Raw genomic sequence first — 18,916 nt, 5'->3', positions numbered from 1 at the left:
CGATATTTTTTCACATTTTATTTTTAGTAACTCTGGTCGGATCACATTTCCCATTACAATTATGGGAAATGCGATCTGCTTACTAAAAATAAGTGATACTTAGGGGTTGGAGTAGAATTTTATGAATTCTACTCCAATTGCCCTATAGTAACTCTAGGTGATACTAAAATAATGTGAAAAGGGTGTGAAAACACCCTTTTTCACTTTATTTTAGTCAAAATAATGTTAATAAATAGAGCCCGTTGTCTCCCAGCAGACCACAGTACAGATTAGAAAAAAAATATATATATTTTTTTCTAATCTTTATTGTGTTCTGCTGGGAGAACACAGTGTCCGACAAGCCTCCGGAGCCAGAGGACACACCAGACCGCCGGAGGAAGACGCCGGGGGACCTGTCCAGCTGGAAGCAGGTAAGTTTCACATGCTATTCGCCACCTCACAGTGGCGGATAGTACCTCCATCAAATTCTGAAAATTCATAATTTTCGGAATTTGATGAAAACTATAATTTCCACATCCCAATACTAATGTACTAATGTATGGGGAGTGTGGAAATGAACACAGGGGGACTTAGCAAGGAGATATCTGTTATATGTCCTGTGCTAAGTGGCTTCATGAATACTAAAATAACGTTATTTAAGGAAAATGTCCTTAAAAACGTTAATTTAGTGTTGATGAATAGGCCCCTGAGTCTTAAAACCACTTTACCAGTTTTGTAGAAATGTTCATCTTTAGTTATACACTGTATATTGCTATGTCTGTTTCCAAAGTGTCTTTGGTGGCTTAAGCTGCTGGATTCAAAAGTGCAACAATATTAAAATACAAAACCTGGCTTGTTATGTAGAGATGAGCGGCGCGGTTTTATTATGTTCTTTTCGCCAAAATAGCGCAAGTTTGAATAACTCTTACTGGCTATCCAAAACAGGGTAAGAGCCAGATAGCCAATAAGATGCCATTTTTGAGTTCCGAACATAACCGAGTAAAACCGAACCACTCATCTATAGTATTATGTATTTAATGTTATTCCCCCTTTTAAATCCAGCGTCTGAGACCACCAAAGACACGGTAGCTTTGGAAAACGCTGTTTGGTAGATTACCCTTTAGTAAAATTTACAATAAGTAAATGCTGGGAAGATTTGTAATAAAATTGAATAAATTAAAATAAGTAAAGGAATTGTCAGTCGCAGATAGACCCCCATTAAAGTGAAAGGCGCTCATACAGAATTACGTACACATTGTGTGTTATATTTACATTAAGCCCCCCCATCAATTCACCACTGCCATTATTCCTTGTGTCCCCCTCTTTGCAGTTTAACTCGTACGTTTTTGGGAGGATGGATCAGTTTTTCAAGGATCCCCTCACCTTTGACCCAGCGCGGTTTAGCCCTGATTCCCAGAGGTAAATATTTATTTTGTATCTGTTGCGTTATGTTGTGTTACTGTTTATACTTACAAAGGAAGTGCGCTATGCTATAATAGAGATATAAAGCATCAACATCTCCTGCTTATCTTTGCACACGGCAATCCTATATATATACAAGCATGGGCGCCGAGAGGGGGGGGGGCGGATACAGTTTACCCGGGCCCGGGCTTCCAGAGGGGCCCGGCGGGGGCACGGGTCCGGCACTGCCCCCCCTCACTTCCTCCCTCCCTCTGCAGCAGCTCAGCACACAGCGGGCTGCAGTGGGAGATTGCTTGCGGCTGCTAAGTAGCAGCCACAGCGATCTCCTATGCCTGAGGGGGGGAGCGATCACACTGATCGCGCTCCCCTCTGGCTTTGTGCCGGGCTGAGGGGCTCACAGCGCCCCCTCCCCTGCAAAACAATGTTTTTTAGTTTTTTTCTCCCCAAGGTGGCGTGACCACGCCTCCCGTGATTAGGCCACGCCCCCTCTTTACCGGGATCCCGCGTGGCTCTCTACGCCCCTGTATACAAGGCCTGGTTTGCAGAGCGTTATTGCATGTCTTCGCACTGTGCGTTCTCTGGAACTGGTGACGCAGAATTGTTCGCTCTTCATTCACATATCCACTTGCAACTGCAGGGGTGTAACTGGGTAGTGGTTAGTATTGTCTCACGGCACTGAGGTCCTTTGGTTTTACTCCCTCCATTGCCATATCTGTGTGGAGTTAGTATGAGCTCCATGCAGTAGCGTTACAAGGGGGGTGCCAGCTGAGGGGGTGACACCAAAGTGCCGACTCCTCTTCAGTGACAGGAGCCGGGTGCTGCACTGTAGCATTGCGTGCAGCACTCGGTCCTGACACAGCGAGGGAGCTGGCACTGCACACAGACTGGTTCCCGGGGCCAGGGCCGTAGAGAGCCCTGCCGGGCCCAGGTAAAGAGGGGCGTGGCCTAACAGTGGGAGACGTGGCCACGGCCCCTTGCACACAAAAAAAATATAACACACTTTTGCAGCGCCGCGAAGCTCCCTCCCCACAGGCATAGGAGACTGCTGTGTGCTGGGCTGCTGTGAGGGAGAGAGAATGGAGGGGAGAGGGCGGCGCCAGGCCCCTCAGGAAGCCCGGGTATACAGTACCCGCTCCCCTCCCTCTCTGCGCCCCTGCCCGGGGCCGTCTGCATCTCCGGAACCCCATTGAGTGACTAAAATGGGGTTTTGGGTCGTGAGGCCACGCCTACTGCACGCGAGGCCATGCCCCTGACCTGCGATGTCACAGCCCTTTTTGCCGGTACTACAATACTACCAGCACCAGGTGACGCCACTGCCTCCCTGTGTTTGCATGGGTTTCCACAGGGTACTCCGGTTTCCTCTAATAATGCAAAAAACATAGGGGTAGGTTAATTGGTTTCTGACAAAGATGAACCCTAGTGTGTATGTGTGTCTGTGCACACGTAGGGGGGATACAGAGCTGCCAGCTGGGCGGAGTTGGATAGAATAAATATTATGGCTGTTTTGAAATGTATCATTTGCACCAAGTACAGACTGTTCGATGCTAATGATAAGTATCAAACTAAATGTATGTACGTGTTTTTTAAATGTATGTATATGTTTTAGATCCGCCTACGGAATGCGGGAGCAATTACGGGCGGAAGATGTCGGTGAAGGGACTTCCCCGGCCCATTCATGTCTGCTCCCTGCTGATTACTCCAGCAGCACAGGCACTCTTGGAGGCTCCGGACTGGTCCGGGGTATAAAAGGGGGGACCAAGTGTCCCCCTAGTACAACCCCTGTCACCGGGCCTGATTAGACAATACAAGCCAGGTACAGATAGCTGGACTGGCGTCCTCAGAGTGACAGACGTTCACAGCATTGCGGCGAATGGTGCGGGCATGTACTATTATTTCACTTTGTATGACCCATCGCTATTATCTTGTATATATGTATTTTATTTTTTTTTACCCCATTTGACATTAATATAACATACAGACACAATGGGGAGGAATCAATTCTTGGCTATGGCTGCGCGGTATATTTGGAACAGTTATGGCATACACTAGGCGACCATCCATATTCCCCTCCTATTTTATGCATCCCATAGAGATGTGCAGGAAAACCAGCTCCCGGTAATCAATGGTAATGAGCATCACCTAGAATTGAATCTGCCCCAATAGGAATGACATCCCCGCTCAGACGAGATTACAATCTCACTAGCTACTTCGGCTGCGGGCATGTCCACTCCATATATGCTAAAGTCTGAAAACCTGTACATGCATTTCACTATGATCTATTGGGTGATAATATGTATATTTCCCCCTCTAGGCCGCACTTCACCTACTTCCCATTTTCCCTCGGCCCACGGTCTTGTATCGGACAAGTGTTTTCCCAGGTAAGTACACATCACACTGTATGTTCTGTAATGACCGATGAGTGTCGGGGTCTTTGTGTCACCTATAGTTAATCCCCCCCCACTGTGCATTATCTGTTTCATACATTCCCAGAGGGTCTTATTCTCCTATTCCTTTCATTGGGCAGAATTCCCTTATGTTACACTACACTTTATACCACACAAAGTCACCTGACACAGTAGTTAATACGTTTTGGTGGATTACTACACGTGCCAAGGTCGGTACAGCAGGTCCTGTTTTAGCCATGAAAAAGATGAAGGTATACTGCACATACAAATCAACTGGATAATTACTGAGCATGTCAGCCAACGTGGTTGGAAGATGGCTGCTGATTATTGTTCTGTGTGGGGCGGAGTGTCAGCTTCCGGACGTTTACAGGCTCCATTTAATTTGAGGGCCAAAAGGCTCGTTCCCCTGTAATTTGGCCACTATATGTCCTGTTTGAGTTTTTCTTAGCAATTGCAGCGGTGATGGCCATTCTTGTAACTGAATATAGATCCAGGGTGGTTGGGTACGTGATCCCAGCATGCAGGTACAGTATTCTAACCCTACTCCTAACCCTCCCCTACTGCAACCTAACCCTAACAACCACAGGCCCCCGCTACCTACTTAACCTTAAACCTCCCCCTAACGCCTGCGGTATTGCAGCTGTCAGGATTCCGACCATTGGCATTGTGTGTGCCGGGATGCCAACTAATTCCATGGATGGGATGAAATGTCAGTTCCAATTACAGGGTCAGTAAGTAACCTGTTTTTCCATACCTTGTAAAAATATAGCATTCAGTACTCAGTACAACTACCTATTATAATTTATAAGCCCTTTCTATGTATTTGTATGTAATTTAACTTTTTATATGTGTTTTCCAGCAGGATTTCTAAATGAATGCACCTATATTGTTAGTCCAGCCAAGCTTGTGCATCTAGTGCTATTTTGGGATTCGTAACTCTTTACATGATATCAATAGGTGGCTAATTTTGATATTGGTGGTGTTTTTGTTTTTGTAGTTTTTTTTTATTTTTTATAGTTTTACTGAATGTGCAAGTGGGACCTTTCCACAAAACCAGGCCTGTTACTCAGGGGCCTATTCATCAACACTAAAATAACGGTTTTAAGGACATTTTCTTAAATTACCGTTATTTTAGTATTCATTAACACACTTAACACAGGATATATCACTGATATCTCCTGGTTATGTCCGTCTGTGTTAATTTCCACACTCCCCATACATTAGTACATTAGTATGGGTACATTAGTATGGGTACATTAGTACATTAGTATGGGGATGTAGAAGTTAGTCTATTCATCAATTTCCGAAAATTCTGTATTTTCGGAATTTGATAATGTTACTATACGCCACTTTCAGACGGCGTATAGCGGTTTACACTTACCTGCTGTCAGCTAGGCAGGTCCTCCTTGGCTCCCTCCGTCATTCCCTCGTCCCTCCTCTGGCTCCGGCTGCTACTCCGACTGTTGTTCTCCCAGCAGAACACAGTAAAGTTTTAAAAAAAAAATATATATATATATTTTTGCTTTTACTTTACTGTTTTCTCCTCTTCAGATGGGAGGTCGGGGTTTGCACCGGCCAAGAAGGTGGAGAACAGGGAGGTGAGCGGAGGGGGGGAGGGGGAGGGGGTTGGGGAGGACACAGAGTTACCGCAGCTATAATCAGTACTGCACATGCGCTGGTATTATGAATGTAACGGCGTATGTGCAGCACAGATTACAGCTGCGGTAAGGTAGTGTAGGCAGGGAAAAGTATTTATTTCCTGAAAAGCTGTCATTGCAAAAATGACAGCTTTTCGGAATAGATAGTTATGGAGAGGAGGAATGATGAATTCCTCCGGTAATTAGGTAGATCTCCATGCCAGTTCTAAATCTAATTACCGCCATTTATTTTTTTGTGTTGATGAATAGGCCCCTGAGACTGTCCTGTTATGTAAACTCACTTTCTTGTCTAACAGATGGAGGCAAAAGTAGTAATGGCCAAACTATTGCAAAGGTTTGAGTTTCAGCTGACAGAGGGGCAGAGTTTTGCTATAATAGATACCGGAACCCTGCGGCCCAAGGACAGCGTGATCTGCAGACTGAGACTTCGCACAAGCAAGACAGAAACTGAATAAAGATAATTATTGTATCAAGTAGCAACTAATATTTTTCACACAGATATTTGTACGAAGTTTAAGAGCTTAGCGCTATTAAAGCTTTTATTTATCAAGCTTTCTATCACAGGGATGCAATTTAGCAGTGCACCTCAGATTTCCTGTCTGTAAACCAGGGGCGGATTGGGACAGAAAACCAGCCCGGGAAATTTATGAAAGCAGCCCTATGGGGCGGAGTCTGTTGAGGAGGTGAGGTCTGTCAATAGGGGCGGGATCCCTTCTTATAGGGCCTGATTCTGAGTTGGACACAGTTGCAGCCATCTTTGCATCTTCTACTGCTGTCTGTGACTTCAGCCTAATGAGCCTACAATGCCCTTCCCTGGTGTACAGACCTGCGTCCGAATATGCAAGGACTGAGACCCCCACTGTTTGTGTCTAAAGCATACTTGCCTACTCTCCCGATTTGGTTGGGAGCCTCCCGAAAATCGGGTGCCGCTCCCGGCCTCCCGGGAAGGCAGGCAAGTCTCCCGACCTCCGGCGACGTGTCTGCAACCCATGGACTTGTAAGGATAAAGCCCGGCAGCGGGGGGGCGGTGACGCGATTCACGCTGAATCGCGTCATCGTGGCTCCGCCCCCTGATCCACAATGCCATTAATATCTGCATTGTGAAGAGGGGGCGGAGCCATGATGACACGATTGCGCTGTCACGCCCCCATGCTCCGCCCCCAATGACGAGTCACTGCCGGGTCCCGCCCCCTTTGACACGCCATGCCCCCCTGCACTGTAAGCCCGACAGCTCCCTCCCGGAAGGAGGGAGCTAAATGACGGCAAGTCTGGTCTAAACGATTGGAACTATGGAGTATGGCCTCCAATGTGGGCAATTCAGCATCTCTATAGCCAGCCCTGAACACCCAACACATTTCTAATACACTTCTTGGTACATGCAACTGAATCTGCACTGCAACTCAGACACATGTGCAGAAATAATGCATAAGAAAAAAATAAAAACACATTGGTCCTCACAGGAGAAAACACACACTTTGACCCCTACAGAAAAAAAACCACATTTGACCCCGACAGGGAAAAAAAAAAACATTTGCCCCCACAGGACACAATAAAACACACTGGCTCCTACAGGAAAAAAATAAAACACATTAGCCTCAACAAAAAATAAAATAAAACACACACTGGCCCCCACAAAAAATAACCAGACAAACACATTGACCCCTACAGGAAAAAAACAAAACAAAACACATCGGCCCTCACAAAAAAATTAAAATACATTGATCCCCACAGGAAAAAAAAACAAAACACAGATTCGTCTCCACAAGGAAAAAAATAAAACACACACTGGCCCCCCCAAAAAAACACATTGGCCCGCACAGAAAAAAAATGAAACACATTGGTCCCCACTGGAAAAAATAAACACAATGGGCTTGATTCAACTGAACGCAAATTAAATAGTGCAGGGAGGGAGCTCCCGAAGCTATTGAATTCAGCACTTTGTTAGGTCGGAGAATGCCGGTTTTCCCACCCCCTCGCACCTTAAACAGGGTGTTTAGTTGTGAGAACTCGCATTCTCCGACTAAACTTCCCGGCACGATACTGTTTCCGTCGCGCTAAGGGCAGAAAACAGCATCGCGCCTGGACTTTTGTTTTTATTCGCATCCCATGAGGGATGAGAGAAGAAATCCTTAATCAGGCTTAGCAGCGCGATTAATTGAATAATTCCAGTAGCTCATTCCCGGCGCTATTCACTTCGCGTTTAATAGAATTGAGCCCATTGGCTCCTACAGAAATCAATAAAACACAATGGCCCCCACAGGGAAAAAAAAACACATTGACCTCTGACAGGTAAAAAAAAACACACTGGTCCCCCACAGAAAAAGAAAAACACATTGGCCCCTGTAGGAAAATCAATAAAAACTAATTGACCTCTGCAACAAAAGCAGTGTATGTTCCTGCAGTGGGCAGGATGGGAGTAGTAGTCAGAAGTGGGGGCAGGATGGGAGTAGTAGTAGTGGGAAATAGGGGGGTCAATGGAAGAAGTAGTAGCACAGATCAGGGGGCAGGACTGGAGTTGTAGTAGTGTGGATCAGGGGGCAGGATGGGAGTATTCGTAATGGCAGAGCAGGGGCAGGCTTGGAGCAGTAGCAATGTGGGACAGGCTGGGAGTAGTAGTAGTAGTAAATCAGAGGAAGGGGCAGGATTGCAGTAATAGTGGCAGGGGCAGGACATGCTAATCTTGACTATTATATGTGGATATGTCATTTATTATTTCAGAAGTGTATATATTATAAATGTTTTCATAGAACTCTTTGCTTTACATTTGTTTCTCTCCTTGTGTAGTAGTGTGGAGCAGGGTAGCTGTAGTGGTGGGAATAAGAGGGCAGGATGGGAGTGGTAGTGTGGAGGAGGGTAGCTGTAGTGGTGGGAATAAGAGGGCAGGATGGGAGTGGTAGTGTGGAGGAGGGTAGCTGTAGTGGTGGGAATAAGAGGGCAGGATGGGAGTGGTAGTGTGGAGGAGGGTAGCTGTAGTGGTGGGAATAAGAGGGCAGGATGGGAGTGGTAGTGTGGAGGAGGGTAGCTGTAGTGGTGGGAGTAAGGGGGCAGGATGGGAGTGGTAGTGTGGAGGAGGGTAGCTGTAGTGGTGGGAATAAGAGGGCAGGATGGGAGTGGTAGTGTGGAGGAGGGTAGCTGTAGTGGTGGGAATAAGAGGGCAGGATGGGAGTGGTAGTGTGGAGGAGGGTAGCTGTAGTGGTGGGAATAAGAGGGCAGGATGGGAGTGGTAGTGTGGAGGAGGGTAGCTGTAGTGGTGGGAATAAGGGGGCAGGATGGGAGTGGTAGTGTGGAGGAGGGTAGCTGTAGTGGTGGGAATAAGAGGGCAGGATGGGAGTGGTAGTGTGGAGCAGGGTAGCTGTAGTGGTGGGAGTAAGGGGGCAGGATGGGAGTGGTAGTGTGGAGGAGGGTAGCTGTAGTGGTGGGAATAAGAGGGCAGGATGGGAGTGGTAGTGTGGAGGAGGGTAGCTGTAGTGGTGGGAATAAGAGGGCAGGATGGGAGTGGTAGTGTGGAGGAGGGTAGCTGTAGTGGTGGGAATAAGAGGGCAGGATGGGAGTGGTAGTGTGGAGCAGGGTAGCTGTAGTGGTGGGAATAAGAGGGCAGGATGGGAGTGGTAGTGTGGAGGAGGGTAGCTGTAGTGGTGGGAATAAGAGGGCAGGATGGGAGTGGTAGTGTGGAGGAGGGTAGCTGTAGTGGTGGGAATAAGAGGGCAGGATGGGAGTGGTAGTGTGGAGGAGGGTAGCTGTAGTGGTGGGAATAAGAGGGCAGGATGGGAGTGGTAGTGTGGAGGAGGGTAGCTGTAGTGGTGGGAATAAGAGGGCAGGATGGGAGTGGTAGTGTGGAGGAGGGTAGCTGTAGTGGTGGGAATAAGAGGGCAGGATGGGAGTGGTAGTGTGGAGGAGGGTAGCTGTAGTGGTGGGAATAAGAGGGCAGGATGGGAGTGGTAGTGTGGAGGAGGGTAGCTGTAGTGGTGGGAATAAGAGGGCAGGATGGGAGTGGTAGTGTGGAGGAGGGTAGCTGTAGTGGTGGGAATAAGAGGGCAGGATGGGAGTGGTAGTGTGGAGGAGGGTAGCTGTAGTGGTGGGAATAAGAGGGCAGGATGGGAGTGGTAGTGTGGAGGAGGGTAGCTGTAGTGGTGGGAATAAGAGGGCAGGATGGGAGTGGTAGTGTGGAGGAGGGTAGCTGTAGTGGTGGGAGTAAGGGGGCAGGATGGGAGTGGTAGTGTGGAGGAGGGTAGCTGTAGTGGTGGGAATAAGAGGGCAGGATGGGAGTGGTAGTGTGGAGGAGGGTAGCTGTAGTGGTGGGAATAAGAGGGCAGGATGGGAGTGGTAGTGTGGAGGAGGGTAGCTGTAGTGGTGGGAATAAGAGGGCAGGATGGGAGTGGTAGTGTGGAGGAGGGTAGCTGTAGTGGTGGGAATAAGAGGGCAGGATGGGAGTGGTAGTGTGGAGGAGGGTAGCTGTAGTGGTGGGAATAAGAGGGCAGGATGGGAGTGGTAGTGTGGAGGAGGGTAGCTGTAGTGGTGGGAATAAGAGGGCAGGATGGGAGTGGTAGTGTGGAGGAGGGTAGCTGTAGTGGTGGGAGTAAGGGGGCAGGATGGGAATGGTAGTGTGGAGCAGGGTAGCTGTAGTGGTGGGAGTAAGGGGGCAGGATGGGAGTGGTAGTGTGGAGGAGGGTAGCTGTAGTGGTGGGAATAAGAGGGCAGGATGGGAGTGGTAGTGTGGAGGAGGGTAGCTGTAGTGGTGGGAGTAAGGGGGCAGGATGGGAGTGGAAGAAGAAGCTGAACAGGAATTACCTCCACACTCCACAGTCACCTCAGCTCATCGGTCCCGGCTGCCTCCCCTCTGGTGGGGCCGGGAGCTTTCGGTTTCCGTAACTTGCGTTCCATAGCAGAACGCAAATACTAGAACCGCGGCTGCCGGCAGTCAGTGTCTGCCCAGCCTGGCCGGCAGTGTCGGCCAGCCCAGCATAGGGGTTAATGTGGCCGGCCCAGCGGGAACTTTCCTGCTTTCCCGGCAGCCCAATCCGCCCCTGCTGTAAACCCAGTGACTTATACTGCAGACAGCCCTTCTAGCCTAAGATGGAAAATAGTATTATCGGTCAGTTGTAGCTGGTTTTGTTTTATAACTATGTCTACCTCCATAATACCACTTCTAAGTGCTGTATGAAATTCTTTGTATTCCATTTGTTCTGTAAACTATATACATTTTAGAGACATAGTAGATTTAAAGTGACCTCTGAACAATGCAGAGAGCATTCTTGTGACCTGTGCAATGCAGAGAGCATTCTTGTTACCTGTGCAATGCAGAGAGCATTCTTGTGACCTGTGCAATTCATTTTACTGATCACTATACAGTATAGAGAGCCAGTGGCGTCGCTACCTGTTCTTACACCCGGTGCGGGTAGAGATGGGCTGCCTTGTAGAGTGTGCGGCAAAACCGCCTGTCGGTAAAATAGGGGCGTGGCCTCACAGGTGGGGGTGTAGCCTCACGGGCCGAACCCCCGTATTAGTCACTCCGGGGTGCCGGAGGTGCGGACTGCCCCTGGGGACCAGTTTGTTTTGCAGCGCCGGCTCCCTCATTGTGCTGCACGTAATGCTACAGTGCAGCACCCAGCTCCTGTCATTGAGGAGTCGGCACTTTGGTGTCACCCATCGGCGGGTGCCGTCCGGGTGCGCTCCGCACCCCCCTTGTGACACCACAGTAGAGAGCTTATTAATACAACAAAAACAATATAGAGAATATCTTGGTGACCCCAAGTACAATACTCGTACACAGAGCCGGATTCATTATGGATCACTATTGCGATCGCAGATGCGATTACGCACGGAGGTCTGCAAACACATAGCTATTATAGAGACGCCCAAGGCCAGCATAGAGACGCTCACTGCCGCCTTCGCACATCTGTAATACTTTGCAATTCTGTGTATACATCGGGAACATCGAGTAACATCGGCCCCTCGCGCAGAATTACAGCAGCTTTACTCAGAAATTGCTAACCTCGTCGCATGCAGTGAGTACTCAGGCTGCGTATGATATTTGAACTAGGGGTGTGCACCGGCCCCTTTTCGTGTTTTGTGTTTTGGTTTTGGATCTGGATCTTTCTTCGTGTTTTGGATCTGGATTGGTTTTGCCAAAACCACCCTTCCGTGTTTTGGGTTCTGGGTTTTGTGTTTTGGATCTGTATTTTTTTTAAAAAAAGCATAAAAACAGCTAAAATCACAGAATTTGTAGGTTTTTCTGCTCCTATGCTATTATTAACCTCAAAAACCTTAATTTCCACTCACTTCCAGTCTATTCTGAACACCTCACACCTCACAATAGTGTTTTTATGTCCAAAAGGTTGCACCGAGGTAGCTGGATGACTATGCTAAGCGACACGAGTGGGCGGCACAAACACGTGGCCCATCTAGGAGTGACACTGCAGTGGCAGACAGGATGGCAGTTTGAAAAACTAGGCCCCAAACTGTACATAATGCAAAGAAAAAAAAGAGGTGCAAGATGGAATTGTCCTTGGGCCCTCCCACCCACCCTTATGTTGTATAAACAGGACATGCACACTTTAACAAACCAATCATTTCAGCGCCAGGGTCTGCCACACAACTGTGGCTGAAATGATTGGTTCGTTTGGGCCCCCACAAAACAAGCTGGTAATTAATCTGTTCCTGCACAAACTGGCTCTACGGAGGCAAGATGTCGTCCTCATCCTCCTCATCCACCGATTCCTCACCCTCTTCAGTGTGTACATCCTCATCCTCACAGAGTATTAATTCGTCCCCGCTGGAATCCACAACCACAGGTCCCTCTGTACATTCTGGAGGCTGGTCTCCCTGGAAGAGTTGATAATTCATTTTGATGAACATCATCTTCTCCACATTTTGTGGAAGCAACCTCCTACGCCTTTCGCTGACAAGGTTCCCGGCTGCACTAAACACTCTTTCAGAGTACACACTGGAGGGGGGGCAACTCAGGTAAAATAGAGCCAGTTTGTACAGGGGCCTACAAATTGCCTCTTTTTCCTGCCAGTACAGGTATGGACTGTCTGACATGCCTACTTGGCTGCTGTCACCGATGTAATCCTCCACCATTCTGTCAATGGTGACAGTATCATATGTAGTGACAGTAGACATGTCAGAAATTGTTGCCAGGTCCTTCAGTCCAGACCAGATGTCCAAACTTGGTCCTGCCTGCCCTGCATCACCGCCAGTGGGTTGCTTAGGATAGCTAAGTTTTTTCCTGGCAGCCCCAGTTGCGGGAGAAAATGAAGAAGGAGCTGTTGACGTGTCACGTTCCGCTTCAGCTGACAGTGTGTTCACCAGCAGGTCTTTGCACCTCTGCAGGCTTGTGTCGGTCGGAAAGAGAGACACCACATAGGCTTTAAACCTAGGATCGAGCACGGTGGCCAAAATGTAGTGGTCTGATTTCAACAGATTGACCACCCTGGAATCCTGGCAAAACGAATGAAGGGCTTCATCCACAAGTCCCACATGCCGAGCGGAATCGGTCCGTCTTAGCTCCTTCACTTTCTCCAGCTGCTTCTGCAAAAGCCCGATGAAGGGAATGACCTGACTCAAGCTGGCAGTGTCTGAACTGACTTCATGTGTGGCAAGTTCGAAGGGCTGGAGAACCTTGCACAACACGGAAATCATTCTCCACTGCGCTTGAGTCAGGTGCATACCCCCTCCTTTGCCTATGTCATAGGTGGATGTATAGGCTTGTATGGCCTTTTGCTGCTCCTCCATTCTCTGAAGCATATAGAGGGTTGAGTTCCACCGCGTCACAACCTCTTGCTTCAGGTGATGGCGGGGCAGGTTCAAGAGTGTTTGCTGGCGCTCCAGTCTTTGGCACGCAGTCGCTGAATGGCGAAAGTGGCCAGAAATTTTTCGGGCCACCCAAAGCATCTCCTGCACGCCCCTGTCGCTTTTCAGAAAATTCTGCACCACCAAATTTATTGTGTGAGCAAAACATGGGACGTGCTGGAATTTGCCCAGATGTAATGCCCACACAATATTGGTGGCGTTGTCAGATATCAGAAATCCCCAGGAGAGTCTAAGTGGGGTAAGCCACTGGGCGATGATTTCCCTCAGTTTCTCAATGAGGTTGTCGGCGGTGTGCCTCTTACTGAAACCGGTGATACACAGCGTAGCCTGCCTTGGAACGAGCTGGCGTTTCTGAGATGCTGCTACTGGTGACGCTGCTGCTGTTGCTGCGTAAGGTGATACATCTACCCAGTGGGCTGTCACAGTCATATAGTCCTTAGTCTGCCCTGTTCCACTTGTCCACATGTCCGTGGTTAAGTGGACATTGGGTACAACGGCATTTTTCAGGACACTGAGGACACTTTTTCTGACGTTTCTGTACAGTCTCGGTATCGCCTGCCTAGTGAAGTGGACTCTAGACGGGATTTGGAACCGGGGACACACTACCTCCATCAATTGTCTAAATCCCACTGCACTAATGGCGGATACCGGACGCACGTCTAACACCAACATAGCAGTCAAGGCCTCAGTTATACGTTTTGCTTCAGGATGACTGCTGTCGTACTTCATCCACCTCGCTAAGGACTGTTGGAGGGTCAATTGTTTAGTAAAAGTAGTGGTGTTCCTACTTCCTCTCTGGGATGATGAATGACTCCCAGCAGCAGCAGCGGCAGCAGGAGGCGTAGCAATGCAGGATCCTCCGGAGGAATCCCGGATAGGAGAGTCAGTCATTCCAGTGACATGGCCTGCAGGACTACTTCCGATCCTGACTAAGGAGGAAATTGACGAGGAGGGAGTTGACGGTGTGGTTTGCAGGCACTTGGATACAACAGGACAACGGGATTTAGGTGTCCCTGGACTGCTTACGGCCTTAGCCAAAGTTTCTGAACTTGACAGTAACTTTTTATGAACGCGCTGCAGGTGCCGTATAAGGGAGGATGTTCCTAGGTGGTTAACGTCCCTACCCCTACTTATTTCACCTTTACATATGGTACATATGGCAAGACAGTTGTTGTCCGGATTTGGATAGAAATATTGCCAGACCAAAGAGGTGGAATGTTTGGTCTTCTGCCCAGGCATGACCGTGATGGGCTTTTTCATCCCACGGACAACAACTGTCTCCCCCGGAGCCTGATTTAAACAAACCACATCACCATCAGAATCCTCCTCGCCAACTTCCTCCTCAGCGCCAGCTACACCAGTATCCTCATTCTGTTGTACTTCAACAGTGACATCTTCAATTTGCATATCAGCAAGTGGACTGTGGGTGCTCCTTTCAGCACTTGCAGGGGGCATGCAAATGGTGGAAAGAGCCACCTCTTCCCGTCCAGTGCTGGGAAGGTCAGGCATCGCAACCGCCACCACACTTGGACTCTCCTTGGGGATTTGTGATATCTTCTTAGAACGCACAGTTCTTCGCTGTGCTTTTGCCAGCTTAACTCTTTTGATTTTTTTAGTGGGAGGAGGGCTTCCATCGTCATGTAAAGCTGAACCACTATTCATGAACATAGCGAAAGACCTTAGCCATTCCTTGCCACTCCGTTTCGTAAATGGCATATTGGCAAGTTTACGTTTCTCTTCAGATTTAAATGTTTTTTTCAAGGTCATTTTCCTGAACTTTGCCATTTGGGATTGTATGTGCCCTCTACTATGACATTGGGCATCGGCCTTGGCAGACGACGTTGATGGCATGTTATCGTCTATGTCATGACTAGTGGCAGCAGCTTCAGCACTAAGAGGAAGTGGTTCTTGATCTTTCTCTATTTTATTTTTATCGGAGAAAGTTTGGTCCTCCATTTATGTTATATCGATTTGATATATACGTGCGGCTAAGGCGCACACAAACACAGAAAATATTTTTTTATTTTTGCTGGAGAGTAGTGCACTTTGTGGGTTACACCACCCGTTAAGAAATGAGCCAGCCGGCCCTTTACTTATGATACAGGCGCACGCTTGGCACTACTTTGTTGACGCACGTGCGGCTACTGCGCACACAATTCACAAACACAGAAAATATTTTTTTATTTGGTTTGGAGTGTACTTTGGGGGTTACAGCACCCTTTAACGGTCAAGCCAGCCGGCCCTTTACTTATGACACAGGCGCACGCTTGGCACTACTTTGTTGATGCACGTGCGGCTACTGCGCACACAATTCACAAACACAGAAAATATTTTTTCATTTGGTTGGAGTGTACTTTGGGGGTTACAGCACCCTTTAACGGTCAAGCCAGCCGGCCCTTTACTTATGACACAGGCGCACGCTTGGCACTACTTTGTTGATGCACGTGCGGCTACTGCGCACACAATTCACAAACACAGAAAAAAAAAAAAAAATTTTAGCACTTGGGGGGAGCACCCCTGACGGACAGAGCACCCCCTGGACAATACTACAGCACCCCTTTAGGACTGGGACACTGCACAGGACTTTGGAGTGGACACAGCCCCTATGGACAACTGACTGTACAACACAGTCCAGCCAGCCCCTATGGACTTTGAAGTAGTGGACACAGCCCCTATTGACAACAGCAGCACAGCGCAGCACAGCACAACACTACTCTGCACTACACTACACTACACAACACAGCCAGCCCCTATGGACTTTGAAGTAGTGGACACAGCCCCTATGGACAACAGCAGCACAGCACAACACTACTCTGCACTACACTACACAGCCCAGCCAGCCCTAACTCCCACCCTCCCTCTTCACTGTCCACAGCCGAGTGAGAAAATGGCGCCGACGTGGGTACCTTATATAGGATCCAAAACCCGCGAGACCCGGAAGGCGGGATGATGACGTTTTGCCTCGATTTCAGATCCGAGTCAGGCGGGAAAAGTCGAGCCTGACTCGGATCGGCCTCGGATCGGGGGGGCTCGTTGGGGTTCGGATTTCAGAAATCCGAACCCGCTCACCCCTAATTTGAACGGACAGGAACGTCTACATTTCTCCAACCACTTCCCCGTCACCACCCCAAAACGCTGACGTCCTGTCCCTCGGTCTGTGATGGCTTTGTATCTGCGTAGGTGAACGCAGGTCAATCGCAATGCTAACTCTTGTGCGCGTACTGCCATGCATGTGTAGTACGGCAAAATAGTCCATCTGCGTACGCTTTCGCAATAGCAATCCGTAATGAATCAGGCCCACAGAGCATTCTAGTGACCGCATAACATACAAAATGTTCTCTGTATTGTATGTCTGTGCCTAATACAGAGTCGACACCAGAATGTTGAATGTTATGTTGTCGACATGGACAAAACGTTGACATAAAAAAATAATAATTGTTTTCAGGTAGTTTCTTTTCTACTGTGACTCACGATACAGCCCCATCCATGTGGAGGGAAGGAGATTGCGTCTGCCCCAGCGACTCCTGATGATGATGTCACCAGCGCTCAGCACAGATTCCCTCTGCCCGTATGGAGTGGGGCTTTGAAGAGCAGCCCACTGTGTCTTTACTCCATCATATCAGCAAGGCAATTGCTAGTGGAGCCGTGCAGAGCCAGTGAAGGCCATCCCAGACAGTCTACAGCTCGGTACTCACTATACGGTCTATCGTCCAGCATATAGTTCTGATGTGGAGCGTAACAATATATATTGCATGTTGTATAGTGTGTACGCCCGGATCCATCGTTCACTGCTCTCATTCATCGCATCGTCCCATGTGCTGTGCTACACGTCAGACGGGACGATACGACGAGCAATGTGGTGCATGGCCGCACATTGGGCCTGGTTCAGGGAAGGACGCTCATGCACAGCGATCCCGCATGCACGTAAAACAGGGTTGCCTAGCCTCCCGATTTGGCCGGGAGCCTCCTGATAATCGGGTGCAGCTCCCGGCAGGCAAGCCTCCCAGCGGCCGCCGTTTCCCCGCAATTTACTGTTAAACCCCCACTGCGAGGGCGGCAAAGTGACGCGATTCAGCGTGAATCGCTTCATTTTGGTCCCGCCTCCCCCTGCTTCACAATGACTGTATTATTGGCATTGTGTAGCGGGGGCAGGGCCAAAATGACACGATCACATGACCGCGCCCCATCACGCCTACAAACATCAGGCACCCACCCAGCCATGCCCACCCCCCGCTGCCCTGCCGATCTGGCTGCTCCCTCCCGGAAGGAGCAGCTAGAAAGTCGGCAACTATGATGTAAAGTGTCTCAGTACCTGCGGACATTCTGCGCGACTACACAGGCAGGCGAATGGTTTGCGACCGATGCTCGGATATGCATAGTCGAGAGGTGGGGTCTCGATACATTTCTCGGTGTCTGCGATATTTGCATATATTAAGCGCACAGCACTGCATACACAGACGCAGCTGCAGCATTAGCGTACAACTCCAAATCAGGTCCTATTTACCGAGATGAGTAATATGTTGAAGTCATGCGATATCCGTATAAATGTCCTAAACCAAGACCCATTTGTGCCTGGATATGATGCTCGCAGGTCCGACATCCCAGTATCTGCCATGTATGGGAAATTAATACTTTGCATCTGTGAATGTTATAAAATATATTTTCATATAGAGATATAAAAGTTCTATAGATTCTGCCACTTCTGGAATGTTATTTTTTTGGTCAAACAGCAGAAACTACATATTCTGTTAAACATGGTATTATAAGCCTGGAGGACCACAGCCTGGGACGGACAGGGGCTGTATTACATCCCCGGCATACCTACGTCATGCGCATGCAAATGGGGCTATGCCGGCTGAGCATTTACCAGAAGTGCCAGAAGACCAGCCGGCCCTCTCCACAGATGACGTAAATGCAGCCAGTTGGACATTAGAGACTCCAGAGATTTACATAGTCAGCGCCGTAACTACATTTCCCGGCACCCGGTGGAGGCCACGCCCTCATGTGACACCAGGCGGCACTACTGCAGAGATTCTGGCAGCAGGGTGCCGTTACAGGCACCCTGCTAGCCAGATAGAGAGATCATGGGTGAGCAGTGGTGTCGCCCACATGGCTCTGCACCTCACAAACCCCTAGTTACGACCCTGTACATTCTACAGCTACAATAATCACATGATAAATGTGTGTGTGTATTTGTGTGTGTGGTTTTTACCATACATATCTATTCATGCTTTAAAGATGCTAAGTTTCAAGCAGGTACCATGGAAACCAGTAGTATGACTGAGCAGAGATGCTTTTGCATAATCCCTTAATTCTCCCTTAGGAGTTTCCTGACTGACTGGCTCTGACTCAGTGATCAGGGTACCCCCTACTCATACCCCTTTTACACCGGAGCTAAAACCCGGGTTTTTGAAGGGTTAACCCGGGCAGCTCCCTGGTGTAAAAGGGCAGAGGGTTGGATCGCCGGGTCGAGTGACCCGGCAATCCAACCCAGGTAACTAGCAGGGTTTAACACGGGCGTAGCCCGTGAAACCCTGCTATGGGAACAGCGCACTCCGGGTCACGAAGACCTGGAGTGTGCTGCTAGCCGGCCGATTGGTCCGGCTTCAGTGGCGCTTGGAGATGACGTCATCTCCAAGC

The 18,916-nt window shown here is 48.9% G+C and overlaps 1 protein-coding gene across 2 annotated transcripts in view; it reads left to right on the top strand.

Moving 5' to 3' along the window:
- The window catches only part of LOC148474943 (cholesterol 24-hydroxylase-like), a 43,975-nt gene extending 25,527 nt beyond the window's left edge, over window positions 1-18,448 (top strand). Inside the window, exons 13-15 of one of the 2 annotated variants that reach the window (XM_088457966.1) lie at window positions 1,310-1,398; window positions 3,713-3,779; window positions 16,722-18,448. In XM_088457966.1, the coding sequence (XP_088314092.1) occupies window positions 1,310-1,398; window positions 3,713-3,779; window positions 16,722-16,742 (177 nt within the window). In that variant the 3' untranslated portion in view covers window positions 16,743-18,448. Of the gene's footprint in view, window positions 1-1,309; window positions 1,399-3,712; window positions 3,780-5,760; window positions 5,934-16,721 lie in introns of those variants that run through there. The other variant, XM_088457965.1, reaches the window with a different exon arrangement.
- The last annotated feature ends 468 nt before the right edge of the window (window positions 18,449-18,916 follow it).

This window comes from Taudactylus pleione, unplaced genomic scaffold (assembly GCF_031769625.1).
Source record: "Taudactylus pleione unplaced genomic scaffold, aTauple2 ptg000796l, whole genome shotgun sequence".
NCBI classification, from domain to species: domain Eukaryota; kingdom Metazoa; phylum Chordata; class Amphibia; order Anura; family Myobatrachidae; genus Taudactylus; species Taudactylus pleione.
Note: the sequence above shows the minus strand (reverse complement) of the source record. Positions and strands in the feature narration are given on the sequence as shown.